This window comes from Bacillus rossius, chromosome 6 (genome assembly GCF_032445375.1).
Source record: "Bacillus rossius redtenbacheri isolate Brsri chromosome 6, Brsri_v3, whole genome shotgun sequence".
Classification (NCBI taxonomy): Eukaryota; Metazoa; Arthropoda; class Insecta; order Phasmatodea; family Bacillidae; genus Bacillus; species Bacillus rossius.
In genome coordinates, this window is record NC_086334.1 from 10,113,594 (window position 1) to 10,128,987 (window position 15,394).

The 15,394-nt window shown below is 39.4% G+C and overlaps 2 protein-coding genes across 2 annotated transcripts in view; one reads left to right on the top strand and one right to left on the bottom strand.

Moving 5' to 3' along the window:
• Positions 1–1,506: 1,506 nt before the first annotated feature.
• LOC134532598 (malonyl-CoA decarboxylase, mitochondrial-like) lies at positions 1,507–13,928 on the bottom strand. The gene is made up of 10 exons (XM_063369163.1): positions 13,538–13,928; positions 12,883–13,023; positions 11,565–11,708; positions 9,744–9,899; positions 8,691–8,886; positions 8,033–8,142; positions 6,620–6,764; positions 5,090–5,302; positions 3,635–3,740; positions 1,507–2,344 (listed from the first exon to the last, which is right to left on the bottom strand). Exons 1-10 carry the CDS (start codon positions 13,919–13,921, stop codon positions 2,221–2,223), a joined length of 1,719 nt encoding a protein of 572 aa, XP_063225233.1. The 5' UTR covers positions 13,922–13,928; the 3' UTR covers positions 1,507–2,220.
• A 15-nt stretch (positions 13,929–13,943) lies between these two features.
• The window catches only part of LOC134532597 (uncharacterized), a 46,978-nt gene continuing 45,527 nt past the window's right edge, over positions 13,944–15,394 (top strand). The window contains exon 1 of the mRNA XM_063369162.1: positions 13,944–14,891. Within this exon, the coding sequence (XP_063225232.1) occupies positions 14,499–14,891 (393 nt within the window). The 5' untranslated portion in view covers positions 13,944–14,498. The remainder of the gene's footprint in view (positions 14,892–15,394) is intronic.

A 15,394-nucleotide genomic window follows, 5' to 3' on the forward strand; every position in this document is an offset into this window, starting at 1 on the left:
TAAATAATATACCAAGGCCAATATCTGACCACTTTCATTTTTTGCAACTACGACCTTTCTTTGTGCGATAGCCCCTCCCGAAAAGTCATCCTGAAGCCGTCATTGCCACAGTTGCAGAGTGGCGCAGCTCTGTGACCGGAGTATGTGACGGGTCCGGGCGGTGGCTGTGTTGGCGTCGCACATACCGGGGTGTGTCGCGCGTCTGGTGCTGCCTCGAGGTGATGTTTCAGGGTCGCCCTGTGGCGAAACCTAGGGCAATGTCCCTTGCGGCGCGAGCTACGTGGGGTCCACAAAGTTACTTTGTACCCTGATTGAAAATTTGGAGTCGGCTGGGCCGAAACCTTCTGGAAAGTAGTAGTAGTAGTGTCCGAGGGTTTTTAAGGAGGAGTTATATTCAGCTCGAGATCACTGGGCGGGCTCCTGCCCGTCCTGGTAACGAGTCTGTTAGTGCTAACAAGTCAGGGATGTAACTGTTAGGCTCACTTCTTGGGAAGGAAATGAGTTCACGTTTCATAAGGTAAAGTTTTAGACTGATTGGACGGGCACTGGCCACCCAGGTATCTATTTCGTTTAAGTTCACGGTAATAAGTGTTGAGATGTGAAATGGCAAATCTTATCTACAATGAGAACAGGGGCTGGGAGGCCCCAGAACATACAAGGAGTTCCAAGTCACGCGGGTTAAAATTTTTATCTAAGACCGAGTCGTTAGTCGTTAGTAACTTCATAACTAAGTACTTAGTTGTAAGTCTCACTAAGCAAATAGTTTAGCAATGTCTACTTTACTAAAGTTCTGGTACTCTCTTAATCACAACTGGTCCTGTTAACGGTAACGCAATGGGCGTTGACATCTGAAACAGAAATGTATAAGACTGTTTGTTTTACAAAGCATTATCTCTGTTATATGTTTATCTGTTATCTCTTTATAACTGTTATAGTTAATCCAAAATAAATTGCAACTATTTTTAGATAATATTGGTTTAGAGTGCCCCAATTCAATAATCGCTTATTATCAGCTCTGTGTACAGTTCACAATCACAATGATATTACATTACAAACTAATTTCAAACTCTAACAAAATTGATAAGAATTTTGATAATTAAAATATTTATACTTATATTATAGTGCTAAATTAACTTTATAGTTTGCTATTATGTTACATTAATAATATTAATTACTTAATTTTTCTTTTTTTATTTAATTGTCAATGTGCCTGTCTGTTTTATTTTATTTTTGCTATTTTTGTGATTGTGCAAATGCATGGTACAGGCTGCCTATGCTGGTCACCCAATCATTGTAGTGCCCATCGTTGGGGTATTTCCTTTCAGGTGGTGCCTGCCTGCTTAGTTCCTGCCAGTTGGCAGTGCCTTCACACTTGCAGTGATTACATTTGTCCTTTGTTTTTGTTGTGCCCACTGCTTAAGTCCCTACACTGTTGATGGGCATGTAAAAAATTAGACAAAAAAAATATCACACACATAGTACTTACTTTCATTTAAAAAATAAACATTGAACAGTAACAACATTTAATATGCCAAAAACAACACCAAAACACACGATGATGACGGAAACAAGATACAAACATAACACAAATACTGTTGTGTCACAGCCTAATATTGCCACCACAGTTCTCATTAAGTAGTGGTAGATGAATTGCACTTGTGGTATCCTGATTTCCTTTCTGTTCCTTTTACTTTTATTAGGACCCTCATAAAACAAACTACAGCATTCTAAAACGTAATAATGTGTTTACACATTTACATTTTGTTTGCTCAATTACCCTACGTGTATCATAAAAATAGTTAACATAATATTATGACATTTCTGGATTTACAGCATAAAAAAAGTTATCTATTTTCCAGTTTGGTATACTTCAAGCACAGACTACTGATGATACAAACAAACAATTTTTTTTTAATTTTATGTTTAAAAATTGATATATATTATGTGGCCATAAAAATGTTTTAAATTAAAAGCACAGAAAAGAAAATATTGAGCCTACAACTAAGACAATGACATAATGATGACACAATAACAACAATAAAACAATGGTCAATAAACTTACACACTTAAGCGTGTAAAAAAATATATAAGATAGAACTTAGTTTTCTTATTGCTTTGTAACTATTTTATATATAAACATTCAAAACCTAACTGCACCCTTGAAATATACAAACTACGAGAAACCCCAAAAATTTCTTATACGTTATAACTCCCATCCTGTCATAACTTCGAAGCTATGGTGTCGGCCGAGCCCGCAGACAGTTGGTAGAACTGTTCTGAAGCTGATACAACTTGCTTCTCCTGGTACTTCCTGCTGTTTGTCTCCAGGTCTTCCAGAAAGTACCTGCAACATCAGGACACACACACTAGCACTTACCTGATTTCATAGCAGGATGTGTTGTTTGTGAGCAATTAAGTTAACCGTAGGTGTTTAGTTTTTATCAATGCCTTGCAATTTCAATGCAATTGTCAGTGAAATCAAAGTGGTGAGATGTCAATATAGAGAAAAATTAATACACACTACAATGGCATTTCAAACAAGTTGTATTAAGCTGCTATATAGAAAGATAAAATAGTTAAAATAGTTAAAATAGTTAGTTGTCTTCAAAACACAATTACAGAAAATGTACCAGTGAACAGAAAACACTGTACTTAAATAAAAACAGACAGTAACGATAAACTAAGAGCAAACTGAGATTGCCGGCAGCGCAGTAATGAACCTGGCAGCCGGAATACCCTCAAAATATCTAAACGCAAGCAGATTGATTCCCGATTGGTATTAAATTACGAAACAAGCAGAGCCATAGAATGCTGGATTAGACACTTCACCATATCACCTTCCCTATACACAATATACACGACTACGAAATCCACATTTTGCAAAGAATTTAGCTACAAACCTTTAAAATCTAATGACTAATGGACTATCACACCTGAATGGTAAGTTATTTTTCTTCTAGGGGTTATAACTTGCACCATGGAGAGCAGTCCTATGCCACAGGGAGCTGCCAGTTAGTAGACTGATCACTCACGTGCTGTCATGTGGAGGATCACTGACAGCATTGTGCATTGAAGGATGAAGGTCCTTATGGAGATGGAATCTCTTCAGTTGTTTGCCTATGTTTTATACATACATATATTCATCTGTGTATGTTGTGATACTTTTTGAGTCATTATTACTTGTTCAGATTTGTTTGGGTGTCGTAATTAACATTTGCCGAGATTGGAGGAGGGTGAACAGGATCAACCAAGGGAAGAGGGTGTCTGCTGCATCCTAGTACAGCACTCACCAAAAGAAACAAGCACAGTGTGCTAATATAAATTTTTGTCAGATTTCCATCAAATTTTAGGCTTTTTAATAAAAATATTTCGCAGTTCCTCGAAAAGGGGTCATAATGGAGAGGGTGATCATAATAAATGTATTCATGACAACTGGGTTTTATTTTTTGGCAAGCAACGACTAATTAGATAATTTTCTTGTGATCTTTACACATACACATACATGCTTGTATGAGCACAACTCTTGCCCCCAAAGTTATGTATCTTCATAGCAATAAAAAAAACTTGGATATGGTTGCTGAGGATGCTTCATTACAAATGAACACTTGGCTACGGTCTACCAGAGCGAGCGTACCTGTAGTTGACCATGATGCCGAAGGAGTTTCCGAGACCCCGAGGGCTCGTGTCGGCACGCCAGTTCAGGCGCCACATCACCGCCCCGTTCTTCAGGTGGAAGTTTGCTGCGAGGCAACGAGAGATCTCTCAGCAAAACCCACACACTTTACTCCACATAACATAAGCTGTTTAATTGCAACAGTAACCGAACAAATAGCCTTGATGATCATTACCTTACATCAGTTTACTCACGTAAAATCATTTAATGTTTATATTTGTATGCATTGAAGGTAGGACCTTCAATACCTTGACACCATGATACCCATTGATACCTCATCAAATCAACAGTATTGAGTATCATTCCAAACATCCGATACTTCGGTTGCGATGGAAGAATTAACGTTTTCCCTCACATACACCAGCCAGCAAGAAAGTCCAGAGAGCTTCACAGCTACAGAACTTCAGTGAAGCTGGACTTTTCAAATAACAAAAAAAAAGAAGACTCGGTTCCAATAGAGTTCAGATGCTTATTTTTCTCAAGAATAATTTTTAAACTCGTGGAACTGATTATTTATTTTTTTTACTTGTGATTTTAATGTATACTACATACATAATATTTGTGAACACATGTGCTTTGTTGTATATTGTGTTTGATTTTTTTTTTCCTGAAATCTACAACACCATTCATTAATTTTAAATGCATAATGAATGTTCGGTTTTACCAAAAATATAATGCTGTAAACAGTATGTACCAAAAATTCCTTTGAGTATCAAAATGATGCTATCGTTCCAACTCCAGTATGTATAACATTATTACAGACATTGAAAGTGGCAGGACACACAAAATAACACACGTAACACTCAAATTTTTGACTACGAAGTAAACGAATGACTGAATTATGGCTTCAAGTCTCATCCTCATCAAATTCATAAGAGATGACAAGGGATAATGATAAAGGGTGTACACAACTATCTATTAAACCAGAGCAAATAAAATTTTACAAAAAAATTTAACTTTCAAACTGTAAAGTTAAAAACTTTTTCAGAGATAATTTTTTCTGCATGTAAATTAGCAAAAAAGCTCATGGAAATTAAAAATTTCTCGACTTTCAGCGCCACTACTGCTTATTCAGGGACGCTCTCTTGACTTCCGCGACCAGTCCTTCAGTTTCCTCACTTTCCCGTGACATTCGTTACCTGAGCAACAACGTGTGATACGACAATGGAGCATTGAACAAAGTTAACGGATGATGGAAATGGTGGAAATGGGTCTACCCAAGACAAAAATAGCAATCAAACTTCAAGATGGCGGGTCCACAGTAATAAATGATTACCGCACTCCAGTGGGTAAAAATTAAACTAACATGGCGGCAGTGTACTCTAGCAACCCGCTGAAACACCTGCCGTGTTCCCCACCCGGGACACAGCTGGGTTTCACAACCTGCCGAGAACCAAGACCCGGATCGCCACCCACCGACGCTGTCGAGCGCGTAGCCGCGCCTCTTCTCCAGCAGCAGGTAGCGAGCGCACAGCCGCATGAGCGGGGCCTCGAGCAGGTCCGCCAGCCGCCCGTCGCTCGCCCACGAGTTGGCGTGGAACAGCCTGCGCAGCTCCGCCCACACGCCCTGCGCGCCCAGGTGCGCGCCGAGACGCTCCTCCTCCTCCGGGGTCAGCACTCCCGCCTCGCCTGCAGCACAGAGGTCAGCCAGGTCACGACAACAGCCACGGCCTACTCTACACTTGCCTGCAGTGATCTCAGGAAATAATGGAGAATCAGATTCAGTATGGCTGGACCCAGTAGTGGATCCAGAGGGGGGGCTAAGGGGCTCAAGCCCCCTCCAAAAGCATCTGGGTCCACTATTGTTATATTGTTTGCCTTGGTAAAGCCTAGCCTCAGCTGGGTCAAGCCCCTCCCAAACCAAAATCCTGGATCCGCCACTGGCTGGACCGGCATAAGAGTGGTATAAAATCACGATGGTATACAAGCCTGATGGTGCACAAGTAAGGTGGTTTACGAGTGGGGTGGTATATGACAGTGGTAGTAAATTGAGTGTGGTGGTGTACAAGCACGGTTGTACACAAGTGTGGTGGCATACATACCTAGTATACTAGTGTGGTAATATGCAAGCATGGTAGCACTATGAGTGTGGTGGTGTACAAACATGGTATACGAGTGTGGTTGCATATAATCTCAAAGGTATGTGTGTGATGGTATACAAGCAAAGGTAATGCATAAACCAGTGAGGTGGTGTACGAGTGCGGTGGTATGCATACATGTGTTCCAGACTCCTGCTGTCAAGGCAACGGGAATATGGAGTGAGCGAACTGCTTTGCATGCTGAAGCCAAACGCAATTCTTTTAGAAGAATACTGCAACTGCCCAAAATAATTTAGGTTTTATGTCATTGATAAACTTTGCCTTTCATTTACAGTGGTTTATACTTTTTAAGTGAATATTTTCGCTTAAAAGAATTAAATGCCTATGATTTATTGTTTGTGCATAGCATTATGCTGTCCGCGTGTAAACAAATTTTTGTACAAAATGCATTGTTTTTCGTTTCGTGTTGATGTTTCATTTCTATGACCTAGGTAACTCAACTTATTCAATATATTGTTAATTTTAATCACGATCAACAGAAAATCTCTCATGATCAGTTACTTTTTTAATTCAATGTAAACGTTGACGGACGTAAATCAAGTAAAACACAACAAACAGGACTTTTAAAGAGCATGGCAGAAGAGAGGAAACTGTATAAATGGAAGTTAGAATCGGAATCGAAACTGAAATTGAGGAAAAATTGTGGAATCAGAATTGGAGAAATGCGGAATCTAGCCATTTTTAATTATTTCCTAACCTACATAAATTTTGTACACCTCGGACAAAGATGTTTGTCACAGTGAAGTACGGGTGCACCTCGTACACGCGATGATACTGTCCTGACCAACTACATACGCCACAGGTCTAGCCAACAGCTACACTTCAACCAGGGGCTGGCTGGAACAACCTCTCTCCGCGGCCTTGAGCTTGTCGACGACCCAGGCGCGGAACTGAGGGACCGGTGACAGCGTGGAGAACATGCTGATGAGGGGGAACTCGGCCCGCACTTCCTGCACGGCGCGCTTGATCAGGTAGTTGCCCAGCTCGATGCCCTGCAACGAGAGAGCCAGCGAGGGCTTCGTCACACTCCAGCAACCCACAACAGGAACCAGATACCTTTGAATATATATACTGTATAGAAGTCGCGAGTGGATAGGATTTACTCTACGTTTTTCAGGAGCGTATGATAAGCAGCTTGGGAACTTCACCGCTGCAGGGCGCTGCCGTAACGCCCTGTATCGTCTTAGGTTGTTATTTACACGTTAGAGCGCAGCACTGTCGCCCGCTGTCATTCCCCCGCACCCCCCACCCATCATTCACTGCAGCTCAAGGTCATTCAACGGGAGGGGGAAGGGGTGTTTGAAGAGTTCGACACTTGTCCACTAGGGACCACCACAAGAAGATGCCCTAGAGATGGTGGCGATTGCGGCGGTGAATTAACCAACTACCTCAAACCGTATTAGAAATTTTAACCTGGGCTGGCGACTTCTATACAGTATATATATTCAAAGCAGATACTGTAACCACTGGAAAGTTTATGATGTTATACATACGATCTTTGAAGTTATGTTTTTAAGTCCGTCTTGTTGTCAACATTAGGAAAAAATTATTCTTTCAATAGAGTAATTTCTCTCTTGAAACTTTTAAATAAAATAATTTCTTTGCACAGCCTTGTTTTATTATGATTTTTTTTAAAATACTACGTGGATCACAGCTTACATAAGTCCAGGTGAATTTCTGCACATATTCAATGTAGCTCGTCGCTCAATTTAAAAAAAAAATTAGCTGACATCCTCCACTTAAATTTTTAAGCAAAGTACAGAATTATGTGAGACCAGTGTAGTCTCGCTGGCGATTATCGTCACCACGGGCCGATGCCGACACCTGGGGTCAAATTTCTAATTAAATAAAAAGTCCAAACAGATAAAAAAAAAATTATACCTCGGCCTGGCCCCAACCAGCAGGCGTGAAAATACCTATTCATACAATCTCAACTTATTTTTCTTAAGCTGCACACACGCGGTGACAATCGAGCGACACTATTTTAACAATGAAGTTGTCTTCCCGTACAAAGGTTAAATAAAGGGCAGGCAACCCCGCGTCAACTGACCAATCACAAAGCAGAAACAAAATCATGACCATATAAGGAAAGTGCATTTCTAACATTTGATCCCTTAAAATGTGGAAAGTACCTAACATCCCACCACAGCATGGCTCGTCCTGAGTTTCATACAATTCCGAGAATGCAATTAGAATAAGAACCTGCATCTTGTGTGCAGTTACAATCAGGCATGAGCTACAGCCATCCTTAATAACTCACTTTGAGTCCCTTCTGGGTGGACGATATGGAGTAGAATATGGCAGCCTTTATGCCTGCAGGGTCTTCCTCTTCGACGCTGATCGGCGTGTCTGTCCTAGCAGCCATGTCCACTGAAAATTTAATACCAGTGTTTCCTTTAAGTTGGTGATGAGGCACTGCATTTATCTTCTTGTATGTACTGAGCAAACTTTATCAAAATACAGTGACACATCATTAACAAAATCTCTAGTATTAAAAATATATAATTAATGCAAAATGTTTACAGTCACTAGAAATTACAAACGAGTAATGATGTTCGATACAAAATTATGGTTATTACATAATAAATAGTTGTTTTTTTCCAAAAGTAAACAATAACATGTAGTAAAAACTGATTAGTATGAATTTCAGAGTAATGAGGTTTGACTGTTTGGGAAATGATCAGAACACTGCACAATGCATGGGTGAAGTTAACAATCGAAATGGGGGTTTTACAACAACAAGCCTGCAAACAACTGGTTTTTGAAGACAATTACCTACTGTGCGTACAAGAGAGAGCCCCTCAAGTGAGGCCAACTCACACGTCCATTGGTCTCACGCTACGACATGCTCAAACACTGCTTCCCAACTGTCCCGAGGGTCACACACAGAGGGAGCACAAGGAATGCCAGGGGGTTACCGGACATGCGGGAAGCAGACGACACCAGGCCCCGGAGGCTGCCCACGATCTCGTCACAGAGGGCCGTGTGCAACACCACGAGGGGCTCCCCCGGCATGCTGCCGTGCGTGTAAACGTAGCAGCGCCTGTAGGGCCCCACGCGTCGCTTCAGGTCCGTCCAGTTGCGCACCGGGTGCACAGCCTCGTACTCCGAGATCTGCGCACAACACGCACTGCTCAGTCACACTTGGTCGGTGAGCAGACTTCGCATTCAACATGAACATTCAAATTGGAATCTTAATGCTTATATGTATATGATTCCTGCTTGTAACACCATTTTTTTTAAGTCCTAGCATATTCCTCATAAAAGAAACACACAAATTTTCTGCATATAACATTCCATTTTTTAATATTTACTGCTTATTAAATCGTAAAATAGGCTTTAAAATTGTGAAATTATTCATTTGCGTAGTGACTGCCATCTAACTAGGTAATCACCCAGTAGTTTTATTCAAATCAACTACGAGTGAGACTTTAAATAATATGCCTTGATTTGTCAATAGCTTGGAAATTATGTGTTGCTACAAACAGATATATTTAAGTAGCTCTTAATTTATTATTAGTTTTCTAATATTATGGCTATTGGAAACTGAGTGAAAGTGTAAAAATGATTCAAGAAGCAAAATTAATCTTGGAAAAAAAAATCAACAGCAGTTTTAATAGTGTTTAACATTATATAATTGTTTGTGAAACAAATATAAAAAAAATATGAAGTAAAATAGAGGTCGGGGAAACTTCAGGTGAAGAACTCGGCCAACCACCGTGCGAGAAAATCTTCTATTAATATCAAACAGGTTAAGAGGCGAGCTTTTCAAAAGCAAACAATTTAAAAAATTTTGGTACGACGTTATCGCGTAAAATTGTCGTCCGTGAACCAACTTTACGGACAATATTTTTTTTAATATACATGTAAAAAAATTTTAATTGTTTAAAATTTTTTTTTAAATCATTCTCCACCTCCCTTGAAAAAACAAAACTGGAGTGTCGGCCCCTGCGGAACGCCGCGGCACGGACCTTCTGGAGCAGCTCGCAGGGGGACCGCCAGGTGACGCGCTCCAGGGCGAGGAAGCCCACCGAGAACCAGAGGGACAACAGCTCCCGCAGCGTGCGGTCCAACTGCTGCAGCTGGGAGAGCGCACCCTCGGCCCGGCTCAGCTCCGACATCAGCGCCTGTGCACGACGCCCCGCATGGCTAGCTAACGAATTTTCAAGTAATTCCGACATAACCACTGACATCTGCTGTGACTAAAAAAAATGATGCAAGGCTAAATGGTATCATGCCGACATCATATCCTATATAATACCAAAAATCATTTTTTTTAACGTACATTTGACGTAGAAATGATGTCATATCACACATTTAAAAACAAAAGTTTTCAGTTTTCACTTCTGTCGACAGTCCCCATGACTGCTACTTTTTTTTTAACATGTACTGGCAAATTGCACCATTAAAAACTTTATTGCAAAAAGAAAAGTAGGTGAACTAAAACTTACGCACCAAAAAAAAAGGTATGCTAAATGCAACTTTTTAAAAGGTTGGTAAAAACTGAAATAAATATAAAAAATGTATTCTTAATACAAACTGTTTGCAATAAAATAATTAGCTTCAAAAAGTTGCCATTACCGGTATCTCAAAAACCTCTATTCTTAAATAGATTATAGTTTGTTAATGTAACGTACATATTGGCAACCATCTTTTCTTGGCATAATTACTCCTAACCGCAACGACCTCAAGCCGACAACTGATGAAATTAAATATTGAGGAATTTATTGTTCAATTAGACAAAAATAACAACCAATATTAACAAGATAAGTAGTGCCTTTTGCTGAGCAATGAAATACAATCATTTAACAACAAAAGCACTTCGCACGAGAGCTAGAAAGCAGAATTCAAAAACACTGGTTTCTTCTGCACAGATGTCAATAAAATACAGACACATTGATAAAGAACCAGCACTAAGCTGGCCTATTTGTAAAAAATTGCTTTGAACCATGTAACCGTAAGAAACATAAATTACCATAAATTTTATGGCTGAACAGTAAATTAATAAAAAAAAATTTATTCTTTTACTAAATGTTTAGCTCACAAGGTACAAAAGAGACAACAAGTCCGAACACTACATTTAAAAATAAATCTATTAGGTTTCTGCCATTACTTTATTTTTTATTCAAATCAATATTAAATTATTCATGAATATAAGTTATTTTCTAATAGAATTTTAACATACACATTTTTTTTTTTTTCAAACTTGACAGGAGTCCCAAAAAAATGATCCAAAATTCAGTAAGATGATATATTATATATTATATATACACACACATATATATATGGAACTATAATAGATATGAGTAAAATAAAATAAAATTAAAAAAAAAAAAAAACTGGCAAAGCATTTTCTTAAATCAATAAAATTCTATGTTTAAAAATATTTTTGTAATCCAACTGATTGAAATACATGAAAATATATTGTTACTAGAAATTTTGAATCATAATCATATATCAATTGTTACATATAAAAAATCTCTATTTCTCACTAAATTATCTTATCTTCATAATTATTTCATTTTTCAATTAAATTGTTTGTGAATAAGTCCCACTTGATGTATCTATTGGTGATGAACATTTTTTTTAAAATTATCCCAGTTACAATGTTGAACATCGAATTATTTACAAATATTGAATGTTTTCCGAATACTCGCAGACTCCCGAAATCTACCTCAAAATCTGAATTAAATACCTAGTTTGGTCAAAGAGTTTCCAGTGTGTGAGGTATGATTCACCGAGCAGCAGTGAGCCACCGCAACAACGGCACAGAGTCACGCGACGTGAATTACCAGCAGGTCGGTGCGCAAGTCCACCAGGAACTTGACGCCCCGCTCCAGGCGGCCGGTGTGCAGGAACAGCCACAGGTACTGAGGGGACAGCAGGCTCCCGAGACGCTCCTCGGCACGCAGCAGCTGTCTCTCGTCTCCCGTCTCCTGAGGCACGCACGCACACCACGTCAGACCTCCGGAGGCCGGAGGAGCTCGGAAGGCCAACAGCCCTGCTGGCACTGTCAACTTTTACATCGCATCGCTTCAAATCACTTTTTTTGCAAGAAAATTTGACTGCGAAAGACATCGGTGAAACAACATCACTTATTTGACATAATTGGACGACTGCCATTTCAAAGAAGCGTTTTAATTAAGAACATGTTCTCAATATTCTATGATGATGTATGGTTTCAACCAATCGAAATCATTTTTGGACAAAACAAGTACAACTGCAGCAGTTGCAAATGTATTACAATATAACTTTCAGCTAAATTTAAATGTTTTTCACTGAAATAATTTACATTTTAGAGGTACCTATTTACATTAATAAATTTATGTTTAGCAGAGAAAGCTTGCAATGAATGTTAAGATCAAGGAAATGAGGATGAATTAAGCTTAATTTCATGTTGACATAGAGGGTATTAGAGACGATAAATAGTGTTTGGATGCTAACACAGCACTGACCGAATGAACAGGTGAGGCTTAGCAAGAGTACCTCGAGAAAACCCACTGGCTCATGGCATCAACCACATTTCCCCCGTGCACAAAGCCCAGGTTCTTCTTCGCCCAGAACTGAACCCGTATTTCCTTGGTGTTAGACGAGTGATCTGACCAATCAACCCCCAGGACCTTGTTACCATACTGATCCTTGCACATAAAATTTTATATTGCTATAAAACATTTAGTAATATGCTTACAAGTAAAAGTCAAACCTGTTTTTGAATGGAAACAACTACGAAAAATTTTTCAACTTCTGTTAATGATGTACTGTAGAGTATTACTACATTTAAGAGTGAAAAAAACTATTATTTACTGCTGAAATAATAATGTAAAGCTAATGTATGATATTGATTTGTTTACTTATTACTATTGTTAAAATAATTACAGCAGAACAGTGACTTTCATTTAGTTGATTTTACTGTGCTCTTGTGGTCGAATATTAATACCAGAGCTTTGATAATTTGACACACCCCTTCAAGAAGCAGTCCAAATACTTCAAATCTTTTGTGTCAAACCTTTTGAAGCAGTGACTGATTTAATCAAACGGTAATTCAACCAAATTCGACAGACAGAAAATGTGATAGTGTGAGAAACACAGGGAGGTGGAAGTAGCGCCCACCTGCAGTTCAACCAGGACGCGAGCAGATTTGACGACCGCGGGGTGATCCACACTGTACTCGCTGGCTAGGGTCTTCAGGAACTCTTCCCGGTGGGGCTTCAGCAGGCTCTTGTAGGCAGCACATAGCTGCTTCACTTTACTCTGGGGAACATACAATAGCTCAGGGCAGCACATACCTGCTTCACTTTACTATAGAGAATATATGTTGAGCTCATTGAAGAAATAGAAACAATGCAAATATTTGGTACGGGTAGGTAAACTAAATTTGAAAAAAAAAAGTTTTATAAGTTTGCACTGCGATGTGGTAGCAATATTGATTAAGTCGCCAACAAGGCAGTGCTGAAGAATTATGAGCCATCTGTACAGTCTTACATTACAAGCCTTTTGGATGGGGAAGATTCATGTGCTTGTGTTGCAGAAAATACATTTCTTCAGGAAATTACATTAGCATGCAGAATTTATTTTTGATATATTGTTCTAAACTAGAATAGGTAATCAGTAAGTTGGTATATTCTACCTACATCAATAATTAGCTAGTAATTATTTGCTGACTATAATGATTTATTTTCAAATGCTAAAAATTTTAAATAAAGTTTTAAAAATGTGTACAATCATGCAATGATTTGGTCAATTTAATTTGCTTCAAAAGACTCACCTCTACAATCCAGTTGCTAACTTGTGTGCTCTGAAATGCTAAGACTTCCTTCAGCAAATTTTTAACTTGCAGCTCATCTTCTATTGTGCTGAGCCGTTCGACTGGCGCCTCTGCAGCATCAAAGCCATAATAATCTGTATCAACAACCTTCTGAAGGCCAATTTGACAGGAATCATCTGTTGGGCTACCCGGTTTAGAAGTGGTTATGTTTCTTTCAGGGGACAAATTAAATCCTGAAGTCAGAGTTTTGGGTTTGCGGCTTGTCATTTGCACGGTATATTGCAGATGCTTTAGATTTCTGCAATTCAAATATTTCACCTGGCTACACTTCCCACAAGCAATTAAAAATAGATAGCTATTTGACCTGGCAGTAAAACAAAACATCGTGCGTGAAGGTAAAACAAATAAACAACGGTATTCCACTGCTGAAAGGAAAACTAACAGAAGACAGCTGATTAATATTATAGCGAATCTCGAAAACTGTGATCTTACTAATCTTTGTTATACTAATAATATACGTACGCTGTACTTGCGCAACCAGCGCACACGCACACCAGATTAATTAATTATCTATTGCGTGAGAAATGTGATTTACGATAGCAAATAAGTACTTCTTGTCAAGGTCATTTCCGAATCAGCTGATGTTTTGCCAACGCGCTTTTTTTTTTCGAGGCGGACTCATTTCATGAATGCCTGTCTGCATGAAATTTGATAATGTTCCGTGAAAATGTCCCAAAGCACTCTTGGGACGCTGAATCCACACTAAATGAGTTACGTCGCCAAAAATATGTATATGTTAAGTTAAAGTTATTTTTGAAAACGTGTAATTATAACAGTACTTGCAGTTTGTGCTGTTGTAGTTGATCCCGCAGTATTGATTTTCCCCAGAAGTGGCTACATCATGTGGGCGTACCAGGTGTGTAGATAGCTGGCTGGCGGGCGGGATTGGGACGTGTCCGCGATGAAGAAGGTTCTGAAGTTTGTGACCGGGCGGAAGGACCACGCGTCCACGAACGTGGGGCCGTTCTCCCTGGAGCTGCCGGCCCCGCCGCGGCAGGCGACGCCGAGCGACGAAGACGTCGCAGGGGCCCAGGAGCTAGGTTATGCCTACAAGATAGACCTGAGCGGGAAGGACAAGTCCATCAGCAAGCTGCACAAGGCGGCGTGGCAAGGCAATTTGGACAAGCTGAAAGTAAACCTCAAGAAGACTGACATAGACATACCTGATAGGTACAATAGGACGCCTTTGCACCTGGCGGCTTCGCAAGGTCATTGTAATGTGGTTTGGTTCCTGATAGTTAATAATGCCAACATGAACATTTGTGACAATGAGGGCAAGACACCACTTCTGAAGGTATACTAATATGAAAGAAAGATAATTTTGCAGTTTTGCATGGTTTTCAATCTTAGTCACTGCATGCATCTATAAAAAATTCTTGTTACTAGAGCAACTGGTCAAGAAATCCTTAGCTATATTTTATTATTATTATTATATATAGCTGCAATTGGGTACAGAAGTGCCCGGTGGCAAGCATTCTCCCTTCTTTCCCCGCACTCTTCTTCTGAACTGATCCACACTCCCAGCCGACACATATTCCTCCTCCAGCCTATTCCATTCCCCTACCGTCCTCATGACCATCGTATTTTTTTTTTGTTGGGCACTATTATAATTTACAAAAATAAAACATCCTCTTATTGTCAAACAAAACAGTACACAAAATAATATTTTTGCCAGTAAGTACACCTGGTTTCTTCATTAAATTTGTTATCTCTTTTATACTGCTGATTCACGAGTTTACTAGCTACATGCTTTCTCTCACTGATTATTATAAGTGAAGATTTCAATCGATACTTGCT

What these genes read in the sequence shown, in the direction of transcription:
- LOC134532598 (XM_063369163.1), bottom strand. Translation starts at nt 13,921, where the DNA reads ATGTTTTGTTTTACTGCCAGGTCAAATAGCTATCTATTTTTAATTGCT. An exon ending in TTAGCAACTGGATTGTAGAG is followed by an intron (nt 13,024 to 13,537) that starts GTGAGTCTTTTG and finishes TATGTTCCCCAG; the next exon opens with AGTAAAGTGAAGCAGCTATG. An exon ending in GCGTCCTGGTTGAACTGCAG is followed by an intron (nt 11,709 to 12,882) that starts GTGGGCGCTACT and finishes TGCGTGCCTCAG; the next exon opens with GAGACGGGAGACGAGAGACA.